The following is a 13569-nucleotide window of genomic DNA, read 5'->3' as shown; positions in this document are numbered from 1 at the left end:
GTTGTGTGCAGGATTTCCACCTCTGACCTGCTTAAAAGCTGTTCTCAAGCCCTGAGCCAGTCAGGCCCCCATTTTAACTCGGCTATGCTGTGGATGGGCAGCTCTCTCCAAAGTCTTCACCATGTTGTTTTTGGCCACGGCTTTGACAGGACGGCAGGACTACAGACGACTTCTTGTGCCAGCTCTGCTTCAAAGCAAGAAATGTCCTGTGGCCCCAACACCAAATGCAAGGCACCACAGAGGCTCTTCTGACAAGGCTGAATAATGCATTGTATAAATCGGGCATGAGACTAATTATGCAGCTGCTAACTAGCTATCTTGCATACTTGCCATGGTCCTGGTGCTTCCCAGTGTGTCAGGTGCTGTGCTCAGCTACCAAGGGGTAGAGCCCACCTGGGTTTTTAGGGTGCTGAGATCTCTAGCAGCCTGACTGCAGTGGTGAGGGTGCCTCAGCCTCTGGAGGCTGACACCTCCTTCTCCCCTACCCAACAGATAGGACTTAGAGAACCTCTTACAAAACCTTCTTCTTACCAGAGAAGGAATCAGAAATATTATTCTTGGATATTTCAGTCTTTGAACCTCAGATAGAGGAGGTTGCATTCCTTTATCCAGACTTCATTAATATCCTATAAAAGAAGACAAATCTTCTCCTTTTTTGGGGCCGAGCAGAGTTAGTTTGTTCTGCTGTGGTCATGGCTGTGGCCATAGCCCAGATGACTACATATGTGGGAGATGGAGACAACGGGCTGTGATACAGCAGCACAAATGCAACCCACTGGGATGCTGGCTGGCTGTAGACCATGCAGCAGCCCAGGCCTGTCGCTCCTGCATGCAATGCAGAGGCCACCACTGAAGTGGCAGGGAGTCAAGGAGGTGACCATGGATAATGCCACGAAGCTGACCAGAGATGGAATATGGGAAGCTGGTGGGAAGAGCCGAGCCCCAGCTGGTGGAAGGCTCCGAGAGGCAGCAGCAGAGCCAAACGGTGACGTGGGGAGATAAGGCTCTTGATGGATGGACCTCAGAAGGTTCGAAGGTTTTTGTTCTGTTTGGATAAGCAGTCAAATATTCACACAGATAAGCTTCAGAAATGCATCTGATCTGAAGCCCTTCGTATCTTAAAAAGCAGGGCTGGAAATAGAACAAGGGAGTTCCTCTGGGGCTTTGGTGGCTCCTGGTCTTTCTGTCACCAGCACCAGGCTGTCCAGACCTACCCAAGCAAGCAGACCAACAGTCAGGACAGCTCTCACAGCCCAGCCCTCCCTGAAACTTAGACATTCGTCTGTGCTGAGGTACCAACCTTATACACAGCTGTCACGGAATTGCACCAAAATGGCTACACACACACAAATAATGAACTAAAACAAGCTTTAATCTGCAACTGAAATCAGACAAAACTTCATTCACCAAAACAACATCCCACTGACATTCAACAAATACAGGTTCGATGTGCTGGTTGGGAATATTACCAGATACGGCTGAGTTAAGAATTCTTAAGTTTCTGGCCAAACGATCCAAAATGTGCACTCACTCACTCACCAAAAAGGGAGGGCTCTCAATCTCGAGAAGGTACCTTAAGTGGCGTCCCAACTCAAGGGGAGAGTCCCCGACTGCAGACCCGCTGCTCCGAGCAGGACCGACTCCAATGAGTCCTCCGGCGGGGCCCCATTTATACCCTGGTCGAATCTAATCTGTGGTCAATACATGGTCGTGTCAGCCCCCTGTTGGCTGAGGACCCCAACTTTCCCGCCTTTGACCCCCACTGTGTGGAGCTGTGAGGGGGGAGGCAGTCCTGGTGCCACCAGGGCCAGAAACTTTAGCACTGTCTTTGTTGGGTTTTTCTCAGGTCTTTAGCAGGGTGGGTGCATCTGCCACAACAGCCTGGGGGACAGGGGAGAGTCTCCTTCACTTGGTCCATGCAGCTGCTACGGGTGGTTTAAAACATTGTTAAGGAAACGCCCTTGCTAACATTTGTGTATATCTTAACATATCCGTTGGCACGGAGTTTATATAACACTGCCTGGTGCCTCTTCACCAGCAGAGTTATACCGACATTGAGCACATCACTGCATGCAAAGATCTGCACTATCCTGCAGAGAGCAGCACAAGGGATTTTGGCAGACTCCTGCCCTGCTCCTGCACCATGCTCAGACCTTGATGAGAGCTGCAGGCAGCACCCAAGAGGGCCAGCAGTTATGCTGCAACTTCAAACTGCAGCGCTTGACTGGAATGCTTTTAGAGAGTGCATCATTTCCTTGGAAATAAATGATAATGCTGTACTTTACTCCAGTGAGTTTCCTTGTACCTTAAGTTGTTTAAACAGTTTCACATTATGCATTTCCCATTGGGACAAAAAACAGACCAGAAAGCCTGAGGCACCAAGGCTGGTAGGAAAAGGGAAATCCTGCTTTGACCATCTGAGCGGGCAAAGAGCAGCTCCCGGCTCTGGGCTGGTGCTGGTGGACCCAGTGAATGTTTGGGGCAGGAAGGGGCAGACTGGAGCAGCAGTAATTCCTGGCTCTGCAGAAATCCTTCAGATAACCCAAACACCTTTCAGGTTCACCCTTGAACAAATAGGACTCCCAGTTGAGTAGTGTTTCTATCTGAGCATCCCCCCACTTTGGGATGCCATTGGGAGGACCCAGGTCCAAACACCGAAAGCAGAGCAGCAGAGGGCTTTCAGCAAGTCAAAAGAGTCCAACCCATCTAGGGTCAACTCATGGCTTCCCCTTGCCCTGTGTCCCTCCCCAGGCTTTCCGATTTTCTATTTATATCTTTGCCCTGATGAACACCCCCCACCCTCAGCTTTAACCTCTTCCTTGCCATGTGGTGTTTGGAGTTTACATGAGAAAGTTGTTTATGTTAAATAGCTTTGTAATAGTTTCCTCCTACACCACCTCCCTTCCTTCCCCAATAAAAAGCCCTACAGCGCACTCAGCAAAGCCCGTAAACAAAGGAGGGGTTTGGAGACCCAACCAGATTTTGGTGACCCCAGTAGGGAAATAATGTCTCTTTTGAAGGATGTTAAAGACTGAGCTCATAATAGTAGGAAACTAGTGTCCACCCTAAGTAAGTAATTGCCTACTTGCAGCTACCAAGCATAAAATACAAATGTCCACACAGCAGGCCACAAGTCATCATTGGACATACAGGGTTAACCTTGTGTGTTTTCTTCACTGGTCAGGTGGCATTGATGGTAGCAAACCCATGTCTTTGCTAGGCTCCAAATACTTGAAGTTGTGACAAGTGAGCAGGGATAGAGGAGCACAAAAAGGCAGCAGTGTTTTGAACTCACCTACGCTGATGAACAGAAGCAGAAGGCAATGAAAATCCATTAGCCTGACTGTTCCCTGCAGAGGAAAAACAGGCACACAAAATCCAATTCATTATTCTCTTTCTTATTTAATGTTAAGTAAGTCACTGAACTTTACTACTTGATCTATCCATTTTCTTTAGTAGTAGGGCTGCAGGAAATCTTTCTTTTCTCAAAAGGGGTTTCAAGTTTCTTGCTGATATCATGTAAAAAATACTTGGAATGGATGAGTAAAAAATAACCACATCTCAAAGGGAGCTTGAGCCACGCAGATAATGATAATTTTTCTCTTCTGAAGTGCCGAACCAAAGAGTGGAGGTCCCGGGGAGCTCGGAGCACCATTGTTCTTCTTTCAGGGGCGTTATCTGGAGACAGGCCCTACGATAGACTCCATTGAGGCCACTGAACCGATTATCTGCTTGGAGTGCTAATGGCATGCATTTGACAACATCAACCGTTTAATTTATGAGGTGCCTCATAATGTAAAGGCAAAGAAATCCATACCATGCAACAGCCCAAGCACATCTAGTGCAATTAAGAAGTCTCTGATCAAAGCCAAGCCTGTTCCACAACACAGCTCTCTTAATTATGGCTGTGTAGAAATGTTCCACCTTCCTAAAAGGCACCTTAGCAGATTTTGTACAGTGATGGCAGCGTTATATAATGAGAAATATATTAATGGAAACTATCCAGCACTGAAATTATTCCAACCTTTTTATCACCACATTCCTTGCTCCCACACTAGCAAAGGGTGCAGGAGTAAAAGCGGTTAAACATCATCCACCAGAAGACACGCACGATGGGGACTGCTCACAAATCACCGACAGCTCAATGGTGCCCGTCATCATTGGGATCCACACAAGGACATTTTGCAAACAGAGCTGCTCTTCCTGGGGAATTATTTTCCCACTGCCCGTGGCTCATTGCCACGTCACCCTCTTGCAGTTGTGGACAGTTTAGTGCTGTCACCCGGTACCTGAGCTGCTCTTTCAGCTCCCATGGCCCAGATCTCTGCTGAAAGCAGAGGACTCTGTCCAATCCTCTTCACTGTGGTATAGTTACACAGTGGATAATCAGATTTGAATCATGCTTCTCTTCTATTGCATGAATATTTGGATAAAAATATTTTTAATAATAAAAATATTTTTCACATGCAATGAGAAGCTTAATGGCTGAGACATTAAGCTTCTGAGTACAATATTCAGTGTGGACCTGAAGGGAGGGAAGGTTTAAGTGGCAAGTCCTGCTCTTCCAACACAAGTCAGGCAAAATTACAGGCCAGAGGGTGCTGGTCTGGGTCTCAGCTTCTGCAGCATCACTGCTGGACATGGAGTTTGTGATCACAGCCATGGATCCAAATGGATCTGAATCGGGGCTGCTACCAAAATGTGATCTCAGCCTCATTGCCCCACACATTCCCATGCCCTTCATGCCATTACCCGTGTTCGTACAACCCATGTGGATGAAGGAAAGGAACCTTTTCTTCAAAGGCTAGTTTTCAGCCAGAGTAGCCCATTGCCCATGAGGTTGCACAGGCACCAGAGACAGTCTGGGCAGCGGGATATGCAATGGAAGGGAGAGCGTGAGCACCAGCCCTGGCTTGGATAGGCTGATGCTGAGGACCGCGGCCACATGTTCATACCATTACCAGCAAGAAGGGAACCACCTGGCAGTGAAACAGGAACAAAACTTCTCCCATGGAGGTGGTTCAGAGCACTGTTACAATACCTGTTGTTACTGGCAATTACTGCAGCAGCAGCTGCCTTTCACTGAATATTATGTAAAAGCTCCAGAAAATCTGAGTGAGGTGAGCTGATTTGTGAGCAGATTGGATGCTCCTGTGTCAGGATCCGGGATTTCAGGCTCAGCCTGGGCACACTGGTGTTGTGTCTGTCCTAGTCTGGTGATGGAAGCCTGCCCGGGTACCAGCGATGCTTTGGTCAGTCTGAAGGAGGGGTGTGAGCAACAGGTCCCCCCATTCCCCCTCCTGCCCCCCCTGCTGCAGCGAGGGCAGCTGCCTGCCAGGGAATGCATCCCACACCGCGCTTCGTGTCGTCAGCAAGTTAATTGAGATTTTATTTGACGGCTCCCAAGCGAGTATTTAGGGGAAGAACGGACAAACAAAACATGCCTGGCTGATGGCGGGCTCTGCGAGCGGGTGAGCTGTGAAACAATGGGAGCTTTGTGGGCTGTCTCCCAATTTACCTGCTCCAGTCCAAGAGGAAGCGCTCCTCCCTCGGCAGCACAATGGCGGGTTGGCAAGCCCCTCGGCGGGATGCAGGCTGGCACACACCTTCGTGTGGCAGGACACCCCTGGGGTCCACTTCAGTGCTCAGGCAGGTGGGAGGGGGTACCTCATTCTCCCAAATGGGAGTGAACGGAGGGCAGCTGGGGGCATCCTGAGCTGACCCTGGGAGTGGTGGGGGGGACAGCACTTGTCCACCACCATGGCTTGTGCAGGGTGCCGGTGGCATCTATAACTCTCACCCCACTCAATAAGAGGGTCTTCATCTGTACCTGGAAACTTTAACCTTGAATGTTGTTCTCCCTTCCCCATTGGAAATCCTGCCAGGGGCTTTTCTCAATTCCTTCCTCTTAACAAGTGCTCTTTACGTTTTGGCCACAAGGCACTGTTTAAATTTTACCACCTGACAAATCTTTTGTCAGGAGCTATTGTGCTGTCCCTGCAATCTATCCTTTCAGTGGCAGGGTATTCTCTGAGGGGAGTCCCTCTGAGGGGGCTGCAGCACTCGCCTGCCTTGCAAAATGACCTGTTGGTAGCTAAAATACGTACACACCTGGCAGCTGCGGAGCTCTTTAGTGGCTCTGACTGCCTTTTTGGTGTATATGCTTAAATCTGCCTTTCAAAGCATTGTGCCAATGAGCTTAAGACCAATTGTCAAAATAATTTTGGTAGGAAGAAGTCTAAATATCATGGCTTTGGGAGACAGGGGCCAGGCATGCAAAGGTACATCACTACCTAGAGATGCACAACAGCGGCTAAGGGCTAGAGCACCTAACTAGTAGAAAAATCCTCATTTAATCTCATTAAGGGCAACAGGATTTGGTGCATTATACAGGAACAGAAGGGAAAGGCACACCATTACACCTAAGATGTGCTGCTAACCACGGCAATGGCAAAAGTCTGGGTAAGCTTCTGTTTTCTCCTTCAGGTTGTGGCCCTGGAGGTCAGGTCTCATCTCCTATTTGGTACTTTTGCACTTTGGTGTAGTTGCTATTGATAACTCTGAGCATCAATCCTGGAAGGAATGGGTACGACCAAACCCAGACACTGCTCACGTCTGGATGCAGACTGCTGCTGGGGCACAGCCCAAAAAACTTGTGCTGCTGGGTGCTAAGGCCAAGCAAGCAACCATCACCACGAAAAACCCTGGAGCTGAGAGCGCAGGACGACAAAACGTCAGTTTGCGAAGCCAACGTGCGTACCAAGCTGCCAGTTTTCGTGAACCAGGAAGCTGACCGCCAGTTTAAATAACAAATCCAAACACTCTTCCGTACCCAGCACGATGGGCCCAATTCTGTCACTGGTGTTTGCAGGATGACTCAGGGGAGCGGCACGACTGGTGGCTTGCACCAGCACGCCCAGCACATCTGAAGCAGCGCAGGCACACCCTGCACCCCAAAACACCCTGCAGCACCCCGCACCCTGCACCCCGCAGCACCCTGCACCCTGCAGCACCCACACAGCTGCCCCGCAGCAGTGCCTCCCCCAGGGTGCCATGAGGCACCTCCATTCTGGCACCATGCAAGAGGATGACAGCTCTGGGATGGGGAGAGGCTCTGCGTCCTGCAAAATTCGGTGTAAGTTGGAGCTCCTCGGAGGGGAGGGGCAGATGCTAGAGGAGAAGCACATGTCCTGGGAACCATGGATGGCCAGGGAGCTGTGTGGCTGCTGAGGAACTGCTCAGGTTTGCTTTAGGCTGCTGCTGTTGTCCAAAAAGAGTAAGAAAAACTTTTAGGTATTTTGGGGGCATGTTTCAGCTGCCAGTCGCTTGGTGGCATGGTCTTGTGTGGAAAGAGTCCTACCTTTCACACTTCTTAACCTGTGTTTCTATAGTGCATCTGCCTGGGCAGTAAAAGGCAACACCTAGAGTAAGGTAAAAGATCCCTCACTTTTTGCTGTTTGCAATGACAGCCCTGGGTTAGCTCGCCAGCATCACCTTTTTTGCCCTTTCCACATCTCGGTCACTTTTTTGAGCACAGTTTGACAGCCTGAAGTTACTGAACTGCACAAATAAATCACCCGCTGTTACCACGGCTGCTCCTTGCGGATGAGCAGGCATACAAGCATCTCAAAGGAAAAGGATATTGATTTCTTCTGTGAGACGATTGTCACAAATATTGTTGATCTTGCATTATATGTGATTGTTTATATAAAGAGAAAGACTCCTTACTTCCTCCTGGGCCAGTCGGGAATTTGGCAGGCTCTGAAAGCGAGTCAGTGGTGCATAGGGTAATGCCCCTCTCAGTGCTATTGCAGGAGATCACATTAGTGCTTTTGACATGATCAAACAGAAAAGTTCCAGCTGAACAATGAGTTTTTAGGCCGAAAAGTGAAATGTTAAAAAGGTGTGTACGTCTCCATGAATTTGCTTCATTTTGCTCGTGGCGGCAACAGAACTATTTTTAGGTATAATCCTTCAAACAGAACATGACTTCTCCTTTCTGATTAGTACAAAGCTGGCTGCTAGTCAAAGGATAATTATTTCCCAACACATCACCTAACACACACCAGCAAACAAAACACTCATTATTTGAGCTATCGAACGTTAACTGGTGTTTAGGAGTTAACATTGTCTTGACAGCTCTGAATAGGACTAATTGCTCCAGTTTCATTAGCAGAGGTCATTTACTGCTGGTAACAATACTCTTCTGGAGATACTCTCTCATAAAAGATTAGATTATCAGGTCAAATTCTGCTCCTGGTGGCAATGATGCCTGACCACATTTGGCCTCAAGAAAGTCTGCTCTTTCAGTTCATAGCTGCACAATTTCCAGCCCTGTAGCTGATATATTACATAAAGGAAGTAAGCACACTCCACTGGACGGGAAATTACAATAAATTAGGAAAGTGTGTAGCACAAGGAAGGTTTGCAAAATAGCCACTTAAAAGTTATTAATAAAATGACTGCAGATAGGGTTTAGAGGGGGGGAAAAAGTTGATAAAGAAGTTGTCCTTATACTTATGTGCACATTCAAAAGGGAAAGCAGCATTTGCAGAAGAAACAGTGCTGCTGTATCACAAACACAAGGTTGATGCTGTCAAATGCTGCATGCACCACAGGCGCGGTCCAGATCACAATTTTACGCCACATTTCTTGCACACAGCCTCATTCATTCATCAGATACTGCTTGGAGCTAAATTGGATGCTGAGGGTCGCGGTCTCAAAGTGCAGTGAATTTGCAGGAGGGCTTTTGTGCAGCTCTCACCAGTGGGGAGGTCCTTCTGCAGGTGCTTCGATGGCCCACTGTGTCCAAAACAACCTTAACTTCCCTGAACACACAGAAAACTGAAGCCAGGCTTTCCACCCAATACATTCCCATTGAAGCACAGGGAGAGATGCAGCCTGCTTTTCAGAAGTGCTGAGCAAACACTGCTTAGAGCGCGGCCGGCGCCTTTGAGAATTGGGCGTCTTGCACGTGGAAGTCTCAGGCACCCTTGCCAAATTTTCTCCGAGTGGATTTCTGTTTTACCTGGGTCTCCCTTTCCTGTAGGACTGTGGCTCTGTGCTGTTACTTCCCTGCCCATGTACGTGAGCAGCCGCATGCCTACCACCTATACTTTCTGACTTGCGGCTCCAGTTGCTAATCCATGTCTGGTTTTTGTCAGAAAAAATCTCTTCGTCGTGAGCGTTTGACTCATTGCCTCCGGAGTGCTTCAGCTGCCCCGAAACACTTTTCAGAGTATCCTTCTCCGCGGAGAACAGCCTGTTCTGAGCATGATCCACAGCAGCCTGCTCGCCAGCAGCCTCCCTTCCTTGCACACGTGTGTGCCATATGTCCCGCTCTGTCTGCGCTGTTACGGTGCCACTGTCCTTTTCTACGCTGCTCAAAATGGACCAGCATCCTCCATCCATGCTGCCAGGTGGATTAGCTTAGCTGTCCACAAAAGGACTTAATGTGCCAATCTCCAGACTCTCCAAGCAGGTCACTGGCTGGCCAAAACTCAATGGCAGACAGATCCTGACCACTTTTCACACTTAGCTGGCCCTACTGAGGCCAATCAGCAAAACTCATCCTACTTTTCACCTTCTTCATGCCATTACACTCACCCAAGGGAAGCATGACCCAGCACAGCTATTTGGCTGGAGAAGCTAAGCAAGTTCTGGCCATAAATTTCCCACCTAAGGACCCTATTGTGTCAAAATTTTAATCACTTTTTCAAGTCTAACGACGTGAGTGTTCAGTTGGTTAAAACTGAGTACGTGGACTGATTTATGAGGCAAACACCCAAGTCCCCCAGACTGTCCCACCTGCACAGTGCACACGCAGTAGGAAAGCACTGCTTGTCCCCAAGACCCAGCACCCTGATGAGGATGAGGGATCAGCAGCCACTTCAGCCCACAGCCAGGCACTAGGGACAGATCCTGCCCTGCCCTGTCCTACGTAGCAGGGACTCAGGCCCGCCTTGTGATCCCCAGTGCGCAGGGGCAGGAGGGCAGCGCTGCCTCCCCATCCCGTCCTGACCCTGATGTGCGCAGCCAACACCTCACCGCAGTCGCCGGCATCAGACATCGCCGTCCTGTGCACTCGCTTTGTCCTGTTGTCTTTGCTGGAATCACAGACAAAACCAGATTAAAAATAAATGAATAAATTAGGTGTCAGAGCCTACTTCATGTAGCACCTGATCTGATGTCACCTTGGCACTTTAAGGAGCCTGTTTCACTGTTATCAAGGGAGACACCATTAACGGCAGCTCACATGGAATCCCAGTAACATCAATGGAAAACTATTATCTACTTCCTTAGTCCTTTTATTTTGTCCTTGCATAAAAAGTGTAACTTTTCTTTTCCTGAAAATACATAATTAGAAATTGTAAAGGACAAATTCCTTAATTTTTAAAACAAAAAAACTGAACAAACTGTTTCCAAAACAAACCATTTGCCACCACCCTAAAGAGCTCGCTTTGGGAAGTGCTCTTTCTGGGAGCTGATTTCTAATTTAACTACTTCTGAGTATAATAAAGTTAAAAATTCACTTTTATTCTGCACTGCCTTTTTAAATCTTTTTCTTCTCTATCCGCCATGTATTCACTGCAGTAATGAAAAACTTTATGAAACCACAAGGATACAGTGTACCTTCATAAAGTAATAAAAGAAGCCAATCTTTTGGACCAAGGACCCAAATCTGCAGCCCTTCTGTTCCCAGCACCTCCTAACTTGGATCAGCCCACAGCGCAACTCGCAGCTACCATAGCCTGGCCCCAGGAATCCGTGACTGTCGGCTGCAGACTGCTGCAGAGTAAGCCCTTAGCTTTATGGTCTACAGACCAGGTAGTTTTATTTTCCCCAGTGACAACAGAGGAAGCTTCCCCGATTTCGGCAGTGTTTAAGTCTGTCCCCCAGTTATGCCCCAGCCATTCCCTCAGAGTTTAACTCCTTTTTTTTTACAGTAAGAGGGAACCAAAGTCTGGACTCCTCTGACAAGCTCCCTGGCTGCCATCTCCCCTTACAGGGCCAGAGCCTCTTCCAGCTGATTTTCGGGCAAGGTCTCCTCCGACCTCCATGCTCAGCACCAGTACCTGATCCTGCTGAGCACACACCGCCCACCAGGCTTGGGCAGGATAAGGCCTGCCGTCGGCACGAGGCGGACTTACTTGTGGGGCAGCGTGTACCGCATAAGGAGATCTCTTTCTATTCAAAACCATTTTTAGCTTTCAAATTAAGCATCCTCTGTAATCTTAAATATTTTGATCTCCTGACTCCCCGATGCATACTCCTAACGAAACTGAAAAAAAAAAAAAGGAATATATTCCAGAAAGGAATAGTTACAGAAAATGAGTGTATTCATTATCAGACTGGAAGCACCTTGTTTTTAGCCATTAATTTTAAGGGAAGTCAGCAGACTTCGGTGCAACAGGAACATAACCTTATTGGGTTTCAAACACATTTTTTACAATACTGTGTCAGGAAAAGCCATTAGATAGAGTTGTACTGGTAATCTGAGCCATCTTTGGAGAAAAACAAATGCTGGTCTTCCCATTATAGGTAGGTATTGTTTCAAAACCTATAGAAACACGCTTGCTTGTGCTGCAATGGTATTTATTGCACATAGACCAATTACTTACACAGTAGTAAATTGCACCAGAGTATAAATATGTTATAAAACACACACAGAGAGGAAAATGGAAATGACACACAATTGCTAAAATAACAGCAGATTCACGTGGGCACTTGGAAATAAAAATAAAAATAATAAAGTCTCTTAAGATATTTTAATTTATAATATGGATATATTTACAGTACCTTCATAAAATAATATAAAAAAGTCACTCTCAGTTAAACTATAACAGATCAGACAAAACCAGAAATCAGGTTCAGGGTTGGCGTTATTCAAACCTCTGTTTCATTTTTAATTTGCATGTGTGTACGTTTGTGCAAGTAACATCTTCAAATAACTTTACAACTCTTAACACTGTGCAAAAAACCAGCTTTTTCACCATTTAAAAAAAAAAAGTGCAGTAAATTTTTGTTGTTGCCAGGATTTTCCCCTCTGTTCATCTGTAATTACAATGAACAAGCTGCAGAAGGCTCCTTGTCACCCTCCCCACCGCCTCTTTCATAAAATGCTATTAGTGGTATGTAAATACGCTGTTTAATATAAACATGGTCCGTCTATTCCCCTGTACAATATGCACAGTTTGAGGTAGAAGTTTCTCAGGCTGACTGCTATTGTCTGGTCTCAGGAGATAAGCACAGTAACTCACTGCTTGCTGATGCAGAAGGAAAAAGCACAAGAGTGTGGGGTGGGTTTTTTTACCCCCTTCTAAAATATATCTGTGCTCCTCATTACTCATTTTTTTCTCCATTGCTACGCTGTGGAAATGGGGAGTGCTGCTACTCCCAGCTTAAAACTCATCGTGTCCCTGGGTCTGTGCTCTCTGCCTGGAGCACCTGCAGCACGGACCCTGCGCCTCCCCAATAACCGCCCGGTGCTGCGAGTGAGAGAATGAAATCCAGGGTGCCCGACAGCTGTCAGGCAAATGCCAGCCCCTCCACGCTCAGGTTCAACCACCAGTACACAGTCCTGGGACAAGTCACCCGAGCGAAGGGCGCTGCCACAACCCCCTCCCAAAGCGATCCTACTAAATCCCAGCCGGCTATCTTTGGGACCGGCTGTTTATTTCCTTTGTTCTCCGGTCTGTGTGTTTCCTGTTTGCTGTAGTTTCAGATGAGGTATGTCATACACCAGTTCACCTGCTCCTACTCCTAAGTAAACACCCGCTCTCTACCCGCCAAGACAGGGATCGGGTTTGCTCAGCATTTGTTTTCCCAGCAGGCAGTTGCCGGAGGTTCCTCTCCTCCCCTGTGCCTCCCTGCCTGCCTGTCCCCCTGCCCCGGCTCCGACACAGCCTCCCCGTGCCCCCCCCAGCTATACCTTGGACTCCGAATCGGACGTTTTGCTATTTCTCTCCTCCAGGCTGGACTCGCTGCCGCCCCGCATGCCCCCATTGCAGTCGGACCAGGTCCCTCCCAGGCTGCGCTCAGGCGAGCCCACGGTGCTGATGAAGCCCCTGGGCAGGTGGCCCAGCTCCCCGCCACTGGCGTGCAGCTGCCGGTCAGCTTTCCGAGGGCAGCAGAGCAGCCTCTTGAAGGCCTTACGAAAGTCCGGGCTGCGGCAGTAGATGATGGGGTTGAAAGCGGAGTTGGCATAGCCCAGCCAGTTGAAGAAAACGAAGAGCCAGTCTGGCACCAGGTCCCTGTTGAAGACGTTGACAATGTTCACTAGGAAGAAAGGGAGCCAGCAGAGGGTGAACACCCCCATGATGATGCCCAATGTCTTGAGGGCTTTCTGCTCCTTCATGGCCATGGGCTGCGGCAGTAGATGATGGGGTTGAAAGCGGAGTTGGCATAGCCCAGCCAGTTGAAGAAAACGAAGAGCCAGTCTGGCACCAGGTCCCTGTTGAAGACGTTGACAATGTTCACTAGGAAGAAAGGGAGCCAGCAGAGGGTGAACACCCCCATGATGATGCCCAATGTCTTGAGGGCTTTCTGCTCCTTCATGGCCATGGTGCG

The 13569-nt window shown here is 48.3% G+C and overlaps 1 protein-coding gene across 1 annotated transcript in view; it reads right to left on the bottom strand.

The window, feature by feature from the left end:
• Positions 1-11882: 11882 nt before the first annotated feature.
• Positions 11883-13569, bottom strand: part of ADRB1 (adrenoceptor beta 1) — a gene marked incomplete at its 5' end in the record, with an annotated part of 2391 nt that continues 704 nt past the window's right edge. The window contains 2 exon segments of the mRNA XM_010195048.1: positions 11883-12074; positions 12932-13392. Coding sequence (XP_010193350.1) covers positions 11883-12074; positions 12932-13392 — 653 coding nt within the window.

Source organism: Mesitornis unicolor, unplaced genomic scaffold, assembly GCF_000695765.1.
Source record: "Mesitornis unicolor isolate BGI_N332 unplaced genomic scaffold, ASM69576v1 scaffold48581, whole genome shotgun sequence".
NCBI classification, from domain to species: Eukaryota; Metazoa; Chordata; class Aves; order Mesitornithiformes; family Mesitornithidae; genus Mesitornis; species Mesitornis unicolor.
Note: the sequence above shows the minus strand (reverse complement) of the source record. Positions and strands in the feature narration are given on the sequence as shown.